The sequence below is a fragment of the Aythya ferina genome, assembly GCF_964211825.1.
Source record: "Aythya ferina genome assembly, chromosome: 16".
Taxonomy (NCBI): Eukaryota; Metazoa; Chordata; class Aves; order Anseriformes; family Anatidae; genus Aythya; species Aythya ferina.
In genome coordinates this window covers 64,264-76,615 of record NC_140315.1, presented here as the reverse complement: position 1 = coordinate 76,615, position 12,352 = coordinate 64,264, and the positions used below count along the sequence as shown (strand labels likewise).

The 12,352-nt window shown below is 38.3% G+C and overlaps 1 protein-coding gene across 2 annotated transcripts in view; it reads right to left on the bottom strand.

Annotated features, from left to right (window-relative positions):
- Positions 1-250: 250 nt before the first annotated feature.
- Positions 251-12,352, bottom strand: part of LOC311445705 (protein-glutamine gamma-glutamyltransferase 6-like) — a 25,931-nt gene continuing 13,829 nt past the window's right edge. For both annotated transcript variants that reach the window (XM_084538055.1, XM_084538054.1), the window contains exons 6-15: positions 10,940-11,058; positions 10,189-10,317; positions 9,845-10,025; positions 9,501-9,636; positions 7,511-7,614; positions 7,189-7,431; positions 5,775-6,092; positions 4,936-5,099; positions 4,069-4,193; positions 251-3,057 (exon numbers count right to left, since the gene is read on the bottom strand). In XM_084538055.1, coding sequence (XP_084394181.1) covers positions 2,907-3,057; positions 4,069-4,193; positions 4,936-5,099; positions 5,775-6,092; positions 7,189-7,431; positions 7,511-7,614; positions 9,501-9,636; positions 9,845-10,025; positions 10,189-10,317; positions 10,940-11,058 — 1,670 coding nt within the window. In that variant the 3' untranslated portion in view covers positions 251-2,906. The remainder of the gene's footprint in view (positions 3,058-4,068; positions 4,194-4,935; positions 5,100-5,774; positions 6,093-7,188; positions 7,432-7,510; positions 7,615-9,500; positions 9,637-9,844; positions 10,026-10,188; positions 10,318-10,939; positions 11,059-12,352) is intronic.

The following is a 12,352-nucleotide window of genomic DNA, read 5'->3' as shown; positions in this document are numbered from 1 at the left end:
TGGGACTTCTGCATAGCAGTTTGATTCTCAAGTCACTAACCAACAAAGTTGCCTATATGGCAGCAAAAGCACTGTATAGAGCAGTTAATTGATATTAAATAAATAAATAAATAAAAATTCTTATCTATTTTTCTGTTACATGAAAAAAAATACATTCAAGACACATCATATCAATAATAATAAGCATAAGTGAATAGCATAACTAATAAATCTGTTCATTTGCCAAAAGAACAATGAGATGTAATTGGGCCTGTTCCATCAGCAAATATCACTTATCTGTATTGGAAGAGAGATGTCTGGAGGAATCAAGCTTTTTTTTTTTTTTTTTTTTTTTTTTTTAAACTTACCTGCCATAAGGTTTCTTTCTTCTTTTCCACCCTTTTGTGTATTTCAGGCTATGGCTAAAAAACTGCAATAACTTTCTGAATCCTCTTCCACCAGCATAGGTAATGAAAGGCTTAGGACTCAGACTCCATTAAATAAGCTAGAGTTTATATAAGCAGGGTGTGACTTGTGGTAGCTAGTTATTGTTGTTTTAGTAATATACTACAAAAGCATCTATTTAGGACTGATTTAATTGCACAATCTTGAATCTAATTATGACTATTTAAAATTGGTGAATCCCTGAGGAAGTGTTATAAAGGGTATCCTTGTGTCTTAACTGCTAAGAGAGAAAAAAAAATCCAAATTGGATCAAACAAATAAAAAGTCCTTAAGGAGACTAAAGAAACTTCATTTTGGATAGTGTAGTTTGTGTCAGTTTAGGTTTCTGGAGACTGCAAGAGCAGAGGGCAGGTATAGACAAATACCCTATGCATATTCTACAACAAGTGTATATGGGATGTGGAGTAATCAGAATAGATTTGTAATTTATGAGTGTTACTATAACTCAGTATCATCATGACTTTGCATGGCATAATCCTTTTTTAAAACAAACAAATAAACAAAAAACAGACCTGCCTGAAGATCTTTCACATAACTTCATGTAATTGATTTTTTCTTGAAAGCATACTGAGTTGTGATATTCTCATTAGCTGTTTCTGACATGATTACCTGTAATAGACATTTCTTATATAAGATACAATACATTCCACTGGGAAGGCATGGTTATACAGTCATTTGTGCATCAGGAGGTTCTATTACATACAGAGGAGTGTTTAGTGTCTGCCTTTGCTTTTAATCATTTTTGTTTATAATTTGCATTCATAATATATGTACATAATTTCTCTGTAGCTATTTGACATGGCATCCTGAGCTGCACCCTGGAGGAAGCTACAGAGTTGTTTTTCTGGTGTAAGCCCTGCCCATTCTAATTACAGACACTCTTCTCCACCCTTTAAGCTCTCTCATGCTCTCTCCTGCCTCATCTTGTGCCAGGTCTTATCTAGAAAAATTCCCTACCAATTTGTCCTGGCAGGATGTTGCACACCATTCTGAATTTCCGTTGGACTGTGACTGAGGAGTAAGGGGGATAGAAGAAAAAAGGGTGATCCCTTATTTTCCTCACCTTAACACTTCTGCATTTTATATTTTGTCTCCGTAGCTGTTTCCTGTTTTGTTTCCAATTTCATATAAAGGTTGCATGCAACCAGAAAGGCAAGTTAGTTACCTGCTGCTTACATTTATTTTAGAAAGGGACTCTTAGAGTTTTCTTACAGTTTCTTGTGTAATTTTTTCAGTAAGAATTTTTAGTGGTGTCCAGATGTGTCAGATCCGAAACACCATCATTTGTCAGACACCAGATATCCATGTCTACCTCCTACCAGCTCTGTGGCTCAGAATTTTGGCATTATTAATTCTGCTTTAAACATTTTATAAGCAAGAGAACAAATTTAAATTCTCAAGCTTGGCAGAGACTTTTCTACACCATTATTGCATCACACTCTAGTTCTAAAGTATGTCTAGATAGTTACTGTGCCCAGTTAGCCATTAGCTTTTACAGCTCTCCCCGGAGAGTCTACATTAGCTGCGGTAATATAGAATTTCTGAGCCTCTTTGAAAGGGTGCTGTTGGTGACATCTGGTGCCTGGCATTGTTAGGATCAGGAACCCAGAAAAGGGCCATTTGTATGTGAACGCTATGACAGAAATGTGAAGTGGGGGCTGCTCGTGAAGAAGTTACATTTGGAAGATTTGATGGTAACTGTTCTTCGTTTCTAGCGATCTTACAATAGAGGGCAAAAAGCATTAGTTAGCTTTTGTTGCTGGGCTTCTATATTAATGTCAGATTCTCCTTGTCTTGTGCGTGGCAATCTGTCACGTTAATGATTAGGATATGTATGTATATAGGTTGTCTGCTCTGTTATAGGCCTATTCCTACAGACTAGACAAGTACTGTTTCATGGGTCTGAAAGATTACTTTTTTCAGTCTTTGTAGGCTTTTTTCCCCCCATTCACAAAGGTACAGGTGTCACAAAATAAAGAAATTAAATGATCAATGGGGGAAATGTTCCATTTCTTAAGGTATAAAACTTGTTAAATGCAGGAAAAAGCTTTCCTCAATTTTCTGATTTCTCAATATTTTTCATGGAATATACAAGCCATTATAAAATAATACAGTTATTTTAATATTTTTTTTATTGCTGACAATTAGAATGAGATTACAAAGATTGCATTAATTATCTGATGGAAAAGTCAAAACCTGAAGCTTAACACAATGAGTAGATTTGATAGAATAGTGAAACTATCTCTACAAGGAAGGGGTTTTATTTCTCTGGACAAGAAGACTAAAAAGAAATACAGGTAGAGACTAGATAACTAAGCACTGTAAAAGCAGAAAACTTAATTCTATTGTAACGTAAGAAGTCACTCATTTTTGTGGGAAGTTTCTTGCTGTCGTCACTGTCCCTATACAAAGAAGAATGTCTTGTCATGTTAATGCTGAAGTAGGAGATTGATTCCATCACATTACATGGGTGCTACTGCAATGGTTACAAAGCCCTTAATATGTGAAAATTTGTCACAAGAGAAGTCTACTTGCAGCTGTAAGGGCCCAGTCCTTCGAGGTGTAAATTCAAAATAAATTCTTGATCTCTCCCTTGGTGCCAGTCGTGCCAGACTGAAAACAAAACAAAAAATAAATTCATTCAGGCTTATATTGTGTTTCACTGAGATTCCCAATAACCAACAGGATTCCAGACCCAACTTTGTTTTCTGAGAATTACTTAAGGTTTTGTGCAGACTAAGAAGTGAGGGAGGACAATACCACAATCATTTCATTTTGAATAGCATGATGGGAGTTAGAAGCACTACAGCATGCTTCCATATTAGAGCTGGATAAAAGTTTGAAACAGAAACTCAGAATAGGAAGACATTGTTAAAGTCAGTTCCCTGCTTGATGCCTGCTTGGCTCATATCCATTTTAGCAATAATATGATTTCTTCTCATGGCCAGGGTCCTTTTTTTGTGTGTCTCCATTCAGCTTAGTTTTTCACTGCAATTATGTTTCCTGTATTTTATGGGTTATCATGTCCAAATATTTCCAGAGCCACAGCAAGTCAGGCTGTTTCAAAATAAAACAGGCTTTAGAAAATAAGTATGCAACGCTGAGTTAACCCATAAAAAATCAGGGTCTAGAGGGGAAAAAGAAAAGTAACAGAACATCTTGCTGTCATGTCTTGAAAAGGCATAATTTTCTCCTACATTAATGAAATACAGAGCAACTTCTTGTTCAGGCTGAGATCAGAGAAACTGTGACACTGTTCTACTGGTTTGCTCTAGCTCAGACTTACTGTTGTACTATCAAGGTATTGTATATAAAAACAGAAATGCAAAGCCAAGCTGATCTAACAGAGAGACAAAAGAATATGGCATGCACACATGCTCTCCCAAGAAGAATGTTAACAGTTTTTAGTTCTTGAAGGAGTTCCTAGGTAGGAAAAAAATACGTGACTGAGAAATCATCAATTCTCAGTACATATTTATTTGGTGGTGTTTTTATTTTCAGAAATTGTCTTTATTATGGAATATATATATTCAATTTAACCATGATTTTTTTTTCTTACTGAGAAACTAACCATGTTATTAGTCATATTAGAAGCAATGAGTAAATGCTGCAGCTTTCACTTACTGTATTTTGACCTGTTGATTCATCACAGTCACTAGTAGTACACAGCGGTTCACAGGTTCAGGGAGGGGATTGGCATATGAGATCTCTAGAGTAGCAGCTTTATTCAGTACAACCCGCCGAGGAATCTAAATGACAAAGACACTTTTCTGATCATTCACTCTTTTATGCTTTTCTAGAGTCAGATCTCAGCTGAACTGTAAGCAGAGCATCTCTAATTGAAGGTGAATAAGATATTTGTAGGAGCACTAGAATTTCACGCATGGTAAGCCTTTGCTAATATGTGAAGTTGGATTTGGATTTACTAAATAGAGCTGTCAATCTGCATGCCAAGTGTTCTATATACAATTTCAGTGAAACAAAATACTGACTATACAGACATCTCATTAAACCTGTCTGATATTAGGGTTGAAACTGGTTTTCTGGGCACAGCATTGATTAAAGTGTTATAACAATATAAACTGTTCCTAATATAAATTAGAGTTCAGGGCTTATGTCTGTGCTTTAGGAGAAGAAGGCAAAATTGTTTAAAGGCAACACAAAGGCTTGCCAACAACTAGAATACAGATGGAATGAAAACAATTTCTGTAAACTCCCAGCGGTGGAACACGTCTGGGAAAGAAGAAAGGTAGCAGCTGTTCTGAAGAACCAGGGGAGATTCCAGCACAGAATCAAAACTGGTTTCTCACATATACTGCCATTTTGAGAAAACATACTTTCTCCATTTAAGCATCCAGAATTTTAGAGCAACATCTGAAACTACAGTCTAAATTCATGCATTTATCCTCAAATTTTCATCTTAAGTTCTGAGCTCCAAAGACTCTTTAGTTCTTTCTGTCCATTTAGGACCTCAACAAGAAAATTGTTTACCTTAATGATAATGTTTGTGTCCTCTAAAATGATTGTCTTCTCCACCAGCAGCTTTACCCCATGCATGTGCATGACTTCACACAAAGCGGTAACTTGAATCCTTTTGTCAGTAGTCAGGTATTTTCCATAATAAGAATAAGGGATTTTTAACCGGATATGTTTTCCTGCAATTCAGACATTTAGGAGCCATTACATTCTCAAAGAATGCTAAAGAAGAGAGAGTTAGTGTGAGGCTCTTTGAAATTACAGAAGAGAACAGAAGAAAGAGTGTTCTCTGTGTTTCTCGGGGGGGGGGAGGGGGGGGGGGCTGTGTTCTTTGCAGATGCTAGGGATGAAAAAGATCTCTATAGTAGTTTTGGCTAGTTTCCACCTTGGCTGGGCGGAGGAGAGGTGATAGGGTGGGGGCTAGTAACTGTAAATTTTAACTTTTGCCCCTGTTAATTTCTGTTAAACTCTATTATATTAACATATTGCTTGTTGAGTGCCAGAAAGCATAAATCAGAGTTCTCTTATTTCTTAAGAGTTCCTATACATGTCATAATGACCACAGACACACGTACATGTGTGCTGCTTCTGTTGCTATAATATAGACGTGGCCTTCTATGTAAGAACTCATGGACCTTCAGTTCCTGGTTGAACTAGTGAATGTTTTCAGAGGGGAGAAAGAAAATAATTGTAAAATAGTCAAACAATGCTGCTAAGATAAGATATGGACTAAGTCAATGTACTGAGGCTGATACAGACATGATGTTGACATTTGTTCTTTCCAGTTGCCTTCAGGTGATTTTTAATGGCTAAGAGGAGGCCTATATAGGCTCCTTGGGGATATCAAAGGTTACCTTGCTTAGAACCGAGATCCACAGATGCGGTTGCCTTCAGGATCTCTGCCACTGCTCTCCTTGTGTACAGGACAGTTGATGCACTCATGTCCACCTTCACAGTCTTGTGGTCAGAAGATAGGTTATTGAGAATTAAGATAAGGGTAACATCTTTGCCAAACACTGGAGGTTCAGCCAACTTGAACTTCCCAGAGATCCCAGGTTTTCTAACGGCCTCTGAAGATCTTTCACGTGGAGGTTCAGTGTGTCCTTCTGTGATGTTCGATCCAAATATCTTGGCCAGAGCCTTTTTGTAAACTCGTCTTTCCTCAGAAGAACCTAGTTGAAGGAGAGAACCAAGTCAGATTCAGGCTTTTTTTCTTCCATTGAACTTTTAAAGACTATCAGAATGACACAGGATGTCAACTCTGTACTGCAAGATTTCTTTTTCTTTGGTCAGAATATGGAGTAGTGTGATAAGTGTCACTCTGCTAATCTGATGATAACCAGCCTCTGTATTAAATATGGTTGCACTAAAAGCTTGTGGACTGGAGTATTGAAATATGGCCACTGATTCTGATTGGCAAGCCTCAACTCTTATGAAAAGACAGATAGCGAGTGTTTAAGGGAAGATAAAAATATTCTTGCAAACATGACTAGGCCTTTTTTTTAAACTTTGCTGCTTTGTTTTCCTAAGTACAGGTGAATGGCAATTATTCCCTTTACTGTTTCCCAGTAGTTCTGTTTCTAGAATCCAATACTGTGTAGACTGAGTCTACAGGGAGTAGAAACACACAACAGCTGAACAGCTTGTTAGCTGATGGCTGGATGTCAGAGCAGAAGCACAAAAGAGCATAGTTTGGTGTATTAGCAAGAGAGGGAAACCAAGTAAATCACCACTCTTGGGAGCAGAGTATAGTGGCATCTTCAAAATGAAACATGAAGTATTGGAACAGACACGGCAGGGAAGAATTTGAGACTGAGTATGTGGTCATATGGGAGATGATAGATGTCTAGTGTTAGGACTAGTTTAAAGCTTTTGATTAGAGGTTTGATTGTTGTCCCAGTCCATCTGCCAGATAAACCGGAAAGCTGCTATCGATCTGTAACTTCCATACTACAGTCCTGTGCACTCTTTGTATGACAGCTTGAGAATTTGTCTGCCTTGGGTACTAAAACATAATTTATAGCCCTGTTTTCTGTATACATTTCATTTTGTAATTTTCTGTGAGAGACTAGAGTATATTTTGTGCTGTGCCTTAGCAAGGAAGCTACCAAGTATACAAAAACATAAATATAATACACACTGTATTAGGAAAGTAGAAAATATTTTCTAAAGGAATTAGAGATGCCCAAAGCAAAACAGGCTACCCATCTTAGCTGCCTACCGCCAAGAATTCTGTAGGAGATGAATTGTGATAAACTCTTCCTTTACCTTCTGGGTATTTGTAGTTATAAGTGACATCCACACGGGAATTGCTGCCCACAGCTTTGGTGCTGATAGACCTGCCAATTATTTCAGTATCACAATAAACTCTTTTCTTAGTTCCATCATTGTATACTATCCATCTGTTGCAATCAGCATTCACCTCTGTATATACAAATAATGTGTCATAATCCAAGTCTACATCGCCTTCTTTGATGGCTATGACAGATGCAGGACCACACTGGAATAATCCTATAACATGAAAAAAAGCATCAAACTTCATTAGTCATGCTTAGTTTGGAGAAGCAATATTAAGTCATGATACAGTTACCTTTGCTTTGTTCTTGCGGAGTCGCATCTAAAACTTGCCATCCATTGTATTGTGTTCCCAGGTCTGGGCGAATAAACCAGCTTTCATTCCAGACATGATAGTCCCTGGAGACAAAGAACAGTGTCTAGAAAGCGTGGTAATATAGAAGCATACAAACTTCCAATTTGAAAGAAGAAGGGAACTGCGGTATTTAAAGATTCCCTAAAATGTGATACAGGCTGTCCGGAGATGACAACTCACTGCCTTTCTCAAATTACAAATTCACTGCTTGCTGTTGAGATGTAGGCCTCTGTGAGTAAACAAATCAGTAAACAACAAAAACCCACAACAATAACAAACAGAAGTCAACAGCTTGCTTTTGTAATGATATGAAAGATTTAGGCTGTGGATATAGACAACATTTGGGGATTGGGCTCAGTAACCTTCAAATGTGGGAGTTGCTAAGTTTTAAAAGAAATTTAACAAAGCTATAATAGAATAAAATGGAATATTAACAAAGTACAATAGTGCATCTATAGTAGTGTGCAGCAGGAAATTTTTAGAAACAAGCTAAGAAGAGTATGTGAATTGAATGACCCCTGCCATGATATGCCCTACTGCTTTCTAGCAGTCAGTTGAGACCACTAGGTTAATGGTTATGAGTCATCTTATTCTCTATGAATCTCTCTTGTTCTGTTTAAAACCTCCTTGAGTTCCACAGGCCAAAGGAAAGGATCACAGAATTTCTAGGTTGGAAGAGACCTCAAGATCATTGAGTCCAACCTCTGTCCTAACACTAACAGTCCCCACTAAACCATATCCCTAAGCTCTACATCTAAACGTCTTTTAAAGACTTCCAGGGATGGTGACTCCACCACTTCCCTGGGCAGCCCGTTCCAAGGCCTAACAACCCTTTTGGTAAAGAAGTTCTTCCTAAGATCCAACCTAAAACTCCCCTGGCACAACTTAAGCCCATTCCCCCTTGTCCTGTCACCAGGCACATGGGAGAACAGACCAACCCCCACCTCGCTACAGCCTCCTTTGAGGTACCTGTAGAGAGCGATAAGGTCGCCCCTGAGCCTCCTTTTCTCCAGGATAGCACAAAGGATTGGTTAATTGTAAGTCACAGGAGGACCCAGAAAAGATGCTTTGTCTGCATTGTTCAGAGGCCAATGCTTTTAAGGAAGTTAAGGAATGGAAAATTTTCCCATGTTGTTCAGCCACATACACTCAGTGGGGAAAAAAAACAACACTACGTGAAAGTGAAATTTTGGCTAAGCACAAAAAGAGTTATGTCATATACCCTTGGGTAAATGGCTGTAGTTAATTCATGTTCTAATTTGAAATTGGGGGGTAAATAAAGTATAAAATGGTATAATATACAAAAAAGTTTCTTCGGCTAATCAAATTTTGTGACTTGAGTCATGATTGTAGATCACTTTACAGTTTACAGCACTGGACTACGATGCCTCAGTAATCAAGTCTGGAGAGTGTTGGGATTGTTCTCTCTTATAGCTCCCATAAAAGGAAGGTACAGCTAAAGAAGTACTGGAAAATTTCCTGGGGAGGCTCTTATCTCCCTGAGGAGAATGGCAGGCCAATCTGAGAAACACAGGCTTTGGACATGTAATGGAAAAGTTATTGCAGCAGTAAACTAGTTAGGATCATGGAAGGTACATAGCTGCATTATTAGGGACAGTCTGATTAAGGGTAAATAAATCAAAGCCTCTGAAGTTGGTACATTCTCAATGGAAACGAAACGTACGTTTTTCTTTAAAAAGCTGCAACTAGTCTGAGGTCTGGGATTGCAAGAAAACTGTTTGTTTGTTTGTCTGAAGTAAATGTTACCCCAAATCTGTGCAATATGGTTTCTTTCCAAATGGCTGGCTGGTCAAATACAAACATCTAAATAAATATCCATTCTGTTGCTGTTGTGCTACTAATGCTCATGTTTTTTGATCTCATAAATCCTCTCTCTAACTGTGAGTGAGATGCAAAAACTTAAGTTTACCATGTGGAATCCTTGCTGATGTTAAGACTCTTCCCGGAGCTGTCATAGTATTTATCAATGCTGAGGTTTCTATCCACATCATGGGCAGAGTTAAAATTTGAAACCAAACGAGTTGGAATCCCCAAGCACCTCAAAACTGAAATACATTAAAAACAAAACAAAAAACTCCAGTGATTACAAATATTTTAGAAACAAAGTTGTTTCTAAATATGTTGTGGTTCTTCAGCATTTGCAGTCTTCAAAACATTATTCCTCTTGTAGAATTAATTGCTTTGTAGTTCTGACAAAACCACAGGTCACGTGTTGCCTCCATTTCACCACAGTCTTTTATTCTCAAAGCTTACCTGTACACATCACACCTGCAAAAACCCAGCACTGGCCATATTGAACAGGTTTGTAGTTGTCCTGACGCCATTTCTGGAGGATTACCACACTGCCATCCCATCTGGATGGATTCTCATGTGAATGGAAACTTCCTTGCCACTTTCCAAGGAGAACTCCATTATCATTATCATTTCCATTGATCTAAAAATAGGCCAGTGGACAGAATGGGCAAAATCAGCTGTGTGTAATGCACCATATCTATTTTTTTTTCAATTACATTGCTCAAGGATCAGGTGGTTAAGTCTCACTGGGGTAGAGACTGCTTTCTGTGTGTAGAGTTTAGACTAAGTTGTCCATTTCTTACCATAGAACTGATTACTCGGCCCACATATTTAGGATCTCCTCTTCGGGATACATCAATGGCTGGGTCCTGACGATAGTACAGACTCAGATCAAGCATGGTGAGACAGATGTTTAGAAGCTGATCTTGAAACTGTGATCAGATAGGAGAAATGTTTAAGAAATAAATAGTTATGCTAACAAAATTAGGGGAGATTCAATTTGATTTCCTTCATTTTTTAACTATTTCAGCTCAAAAGTGGCAGGAATAGTGAGGCACAAAGATGATAGTGTGTGGTTGGTTCACGCTGCAATACTGGCTAAAGCTAGGGATAACTAAACAAACCAGAAATCTGGCATGGTGTCTTTTGGCTGTCAGGAAAAAAAAATGACTGCAGTAAAACTGAATCTGGCAAGCTTATTCTGTCTGCAGTTATTGGAATTGTATCAATGTTGGTTCTAGCCCATTGTAGCTGCATTAAAAAACAGTGGGTGTCTTGGATCCACGTTAGTATATTTTCAGTCGTACTGTGGATGCTCTGATCACAGATGAGGCCCATGGTACATGTAGAAGTCAGTCCTAGCTGCAGTGCTGTGCTAAGTCATCTCTCAGACCTAAGTCCTACAAGGTGCGCAGTGAGCAAACCACAAATAGAGCTAGCCAGGTTTGTCCAGTTTCCGTATACATATGTATACTTATCAAAGAGGCAAACAGTGGTAAGAGAAAATGATATTGGAGACAGAATGAGAGTCCTGATTAATTCCTTACAGCTTACCTGTCCATAGTACCATCCTCTTGCTTCAATGTACTTTGCATTGCCCACAAAGATAATTCCATTTTCATTTAGAACATATTCCTGTCTCTCATTTTCATTAGCCATGTAGACAGCATCACCTGAAAACAAAGTTGGACATGCTTTTACACTTAAAGCTGGGAACACTAGTAATCTTGGAAACAAACAAACAAACAAACAAACAACTTTATCTTGACCTAACATGAGGAAGTAGCTTTACTATTTGGAAAACAGTATCTTATTGCTATAACTCCTTAGACATGTACATTTCAGCGAAAATACTAGTTACTGTTTATGGGGGGAGGAAGGGGTCAGAGGGAGGGAAGGAAATGCATGGTATATTACTGTGACCCTTTCCCCCAATTTTTAGCGTAGCCTTTTTATATTATAAAAGTGTTCCTTGTCTTTATGTTGTAGTTTTGTGGAGAAGATAGAGAAATGTCCAAGTTAACTACTCCAATAAGGCAGTGAGCTACAAGCAGAAGACACATTTGAAAACAATCATACAGATGATAGTGATATTTTACTCTATTTTCTAGTGATGTTAACATTGTTTTAAGAGTCCAAAGCACTATCAGAAATGTTATTAGGATATCCTGCTGAACCATTCAATTTGTTTTCATTGTTGTTCATTGGTTGCCCTAGTCTATGACACAGTATGTAGCTGCTATGAAAGCACTCTCTTTAGGTTAGACTCTTCTCTCTTTAGGTTAGCACTATCTATTTAGTGCTAGTGCTATATAAAATCTCATAATATTTAAAATTATTTTCTGGAACTTCAGGATTTAAAAAAAATAATTTATAAATAAGTTTTCTATTTTACTGAATCAATTTCTTTGCCTTCTTATAAGGAACTCCCTTCCCTCCCTGCAAGTAAAAATAACGTGCAATTTATTTCACAGAATGATTTAAATTGGGGAAGGGACCTCTGGATGTCATCTGGTCCAACCCCCCGTTCAAGCAGGGATACCTAGAACGGGTTGTCAAGATGGATTCTAAAAATTTCCAAAGAAGGAGTCTCTAACACCTCTGGGCAACCTATACCGGTGCTCCATCTCTTGCACAGCACAGAAGTGCTTCCTGCTGTTTAGACGGTACTTCCTGTCTACTTTCAGTTTGCACCCATTGCCTCTTGTCCTGGCACTGGGCACCACTGAAAAGAGCCTGGCTCCATCTTCTTTGCACCTTCACTTCAGGTATTTAGAGGCATTGATGAGATCTCCTCTGAGCCTTCTCTTCTCCAGGCTGAACGATCCCAGTTCTCTCAGCCTCTCCTTGCAGGAGAGGTGCTCCATTGATAATCTTGGTGGCCCTACATTGGATTATCTGCAGTATGTCCACGTTGCTCTTGTACTGGGGGCCCATCACTGGATGCAGCACTCCAGCTGTGGCCTC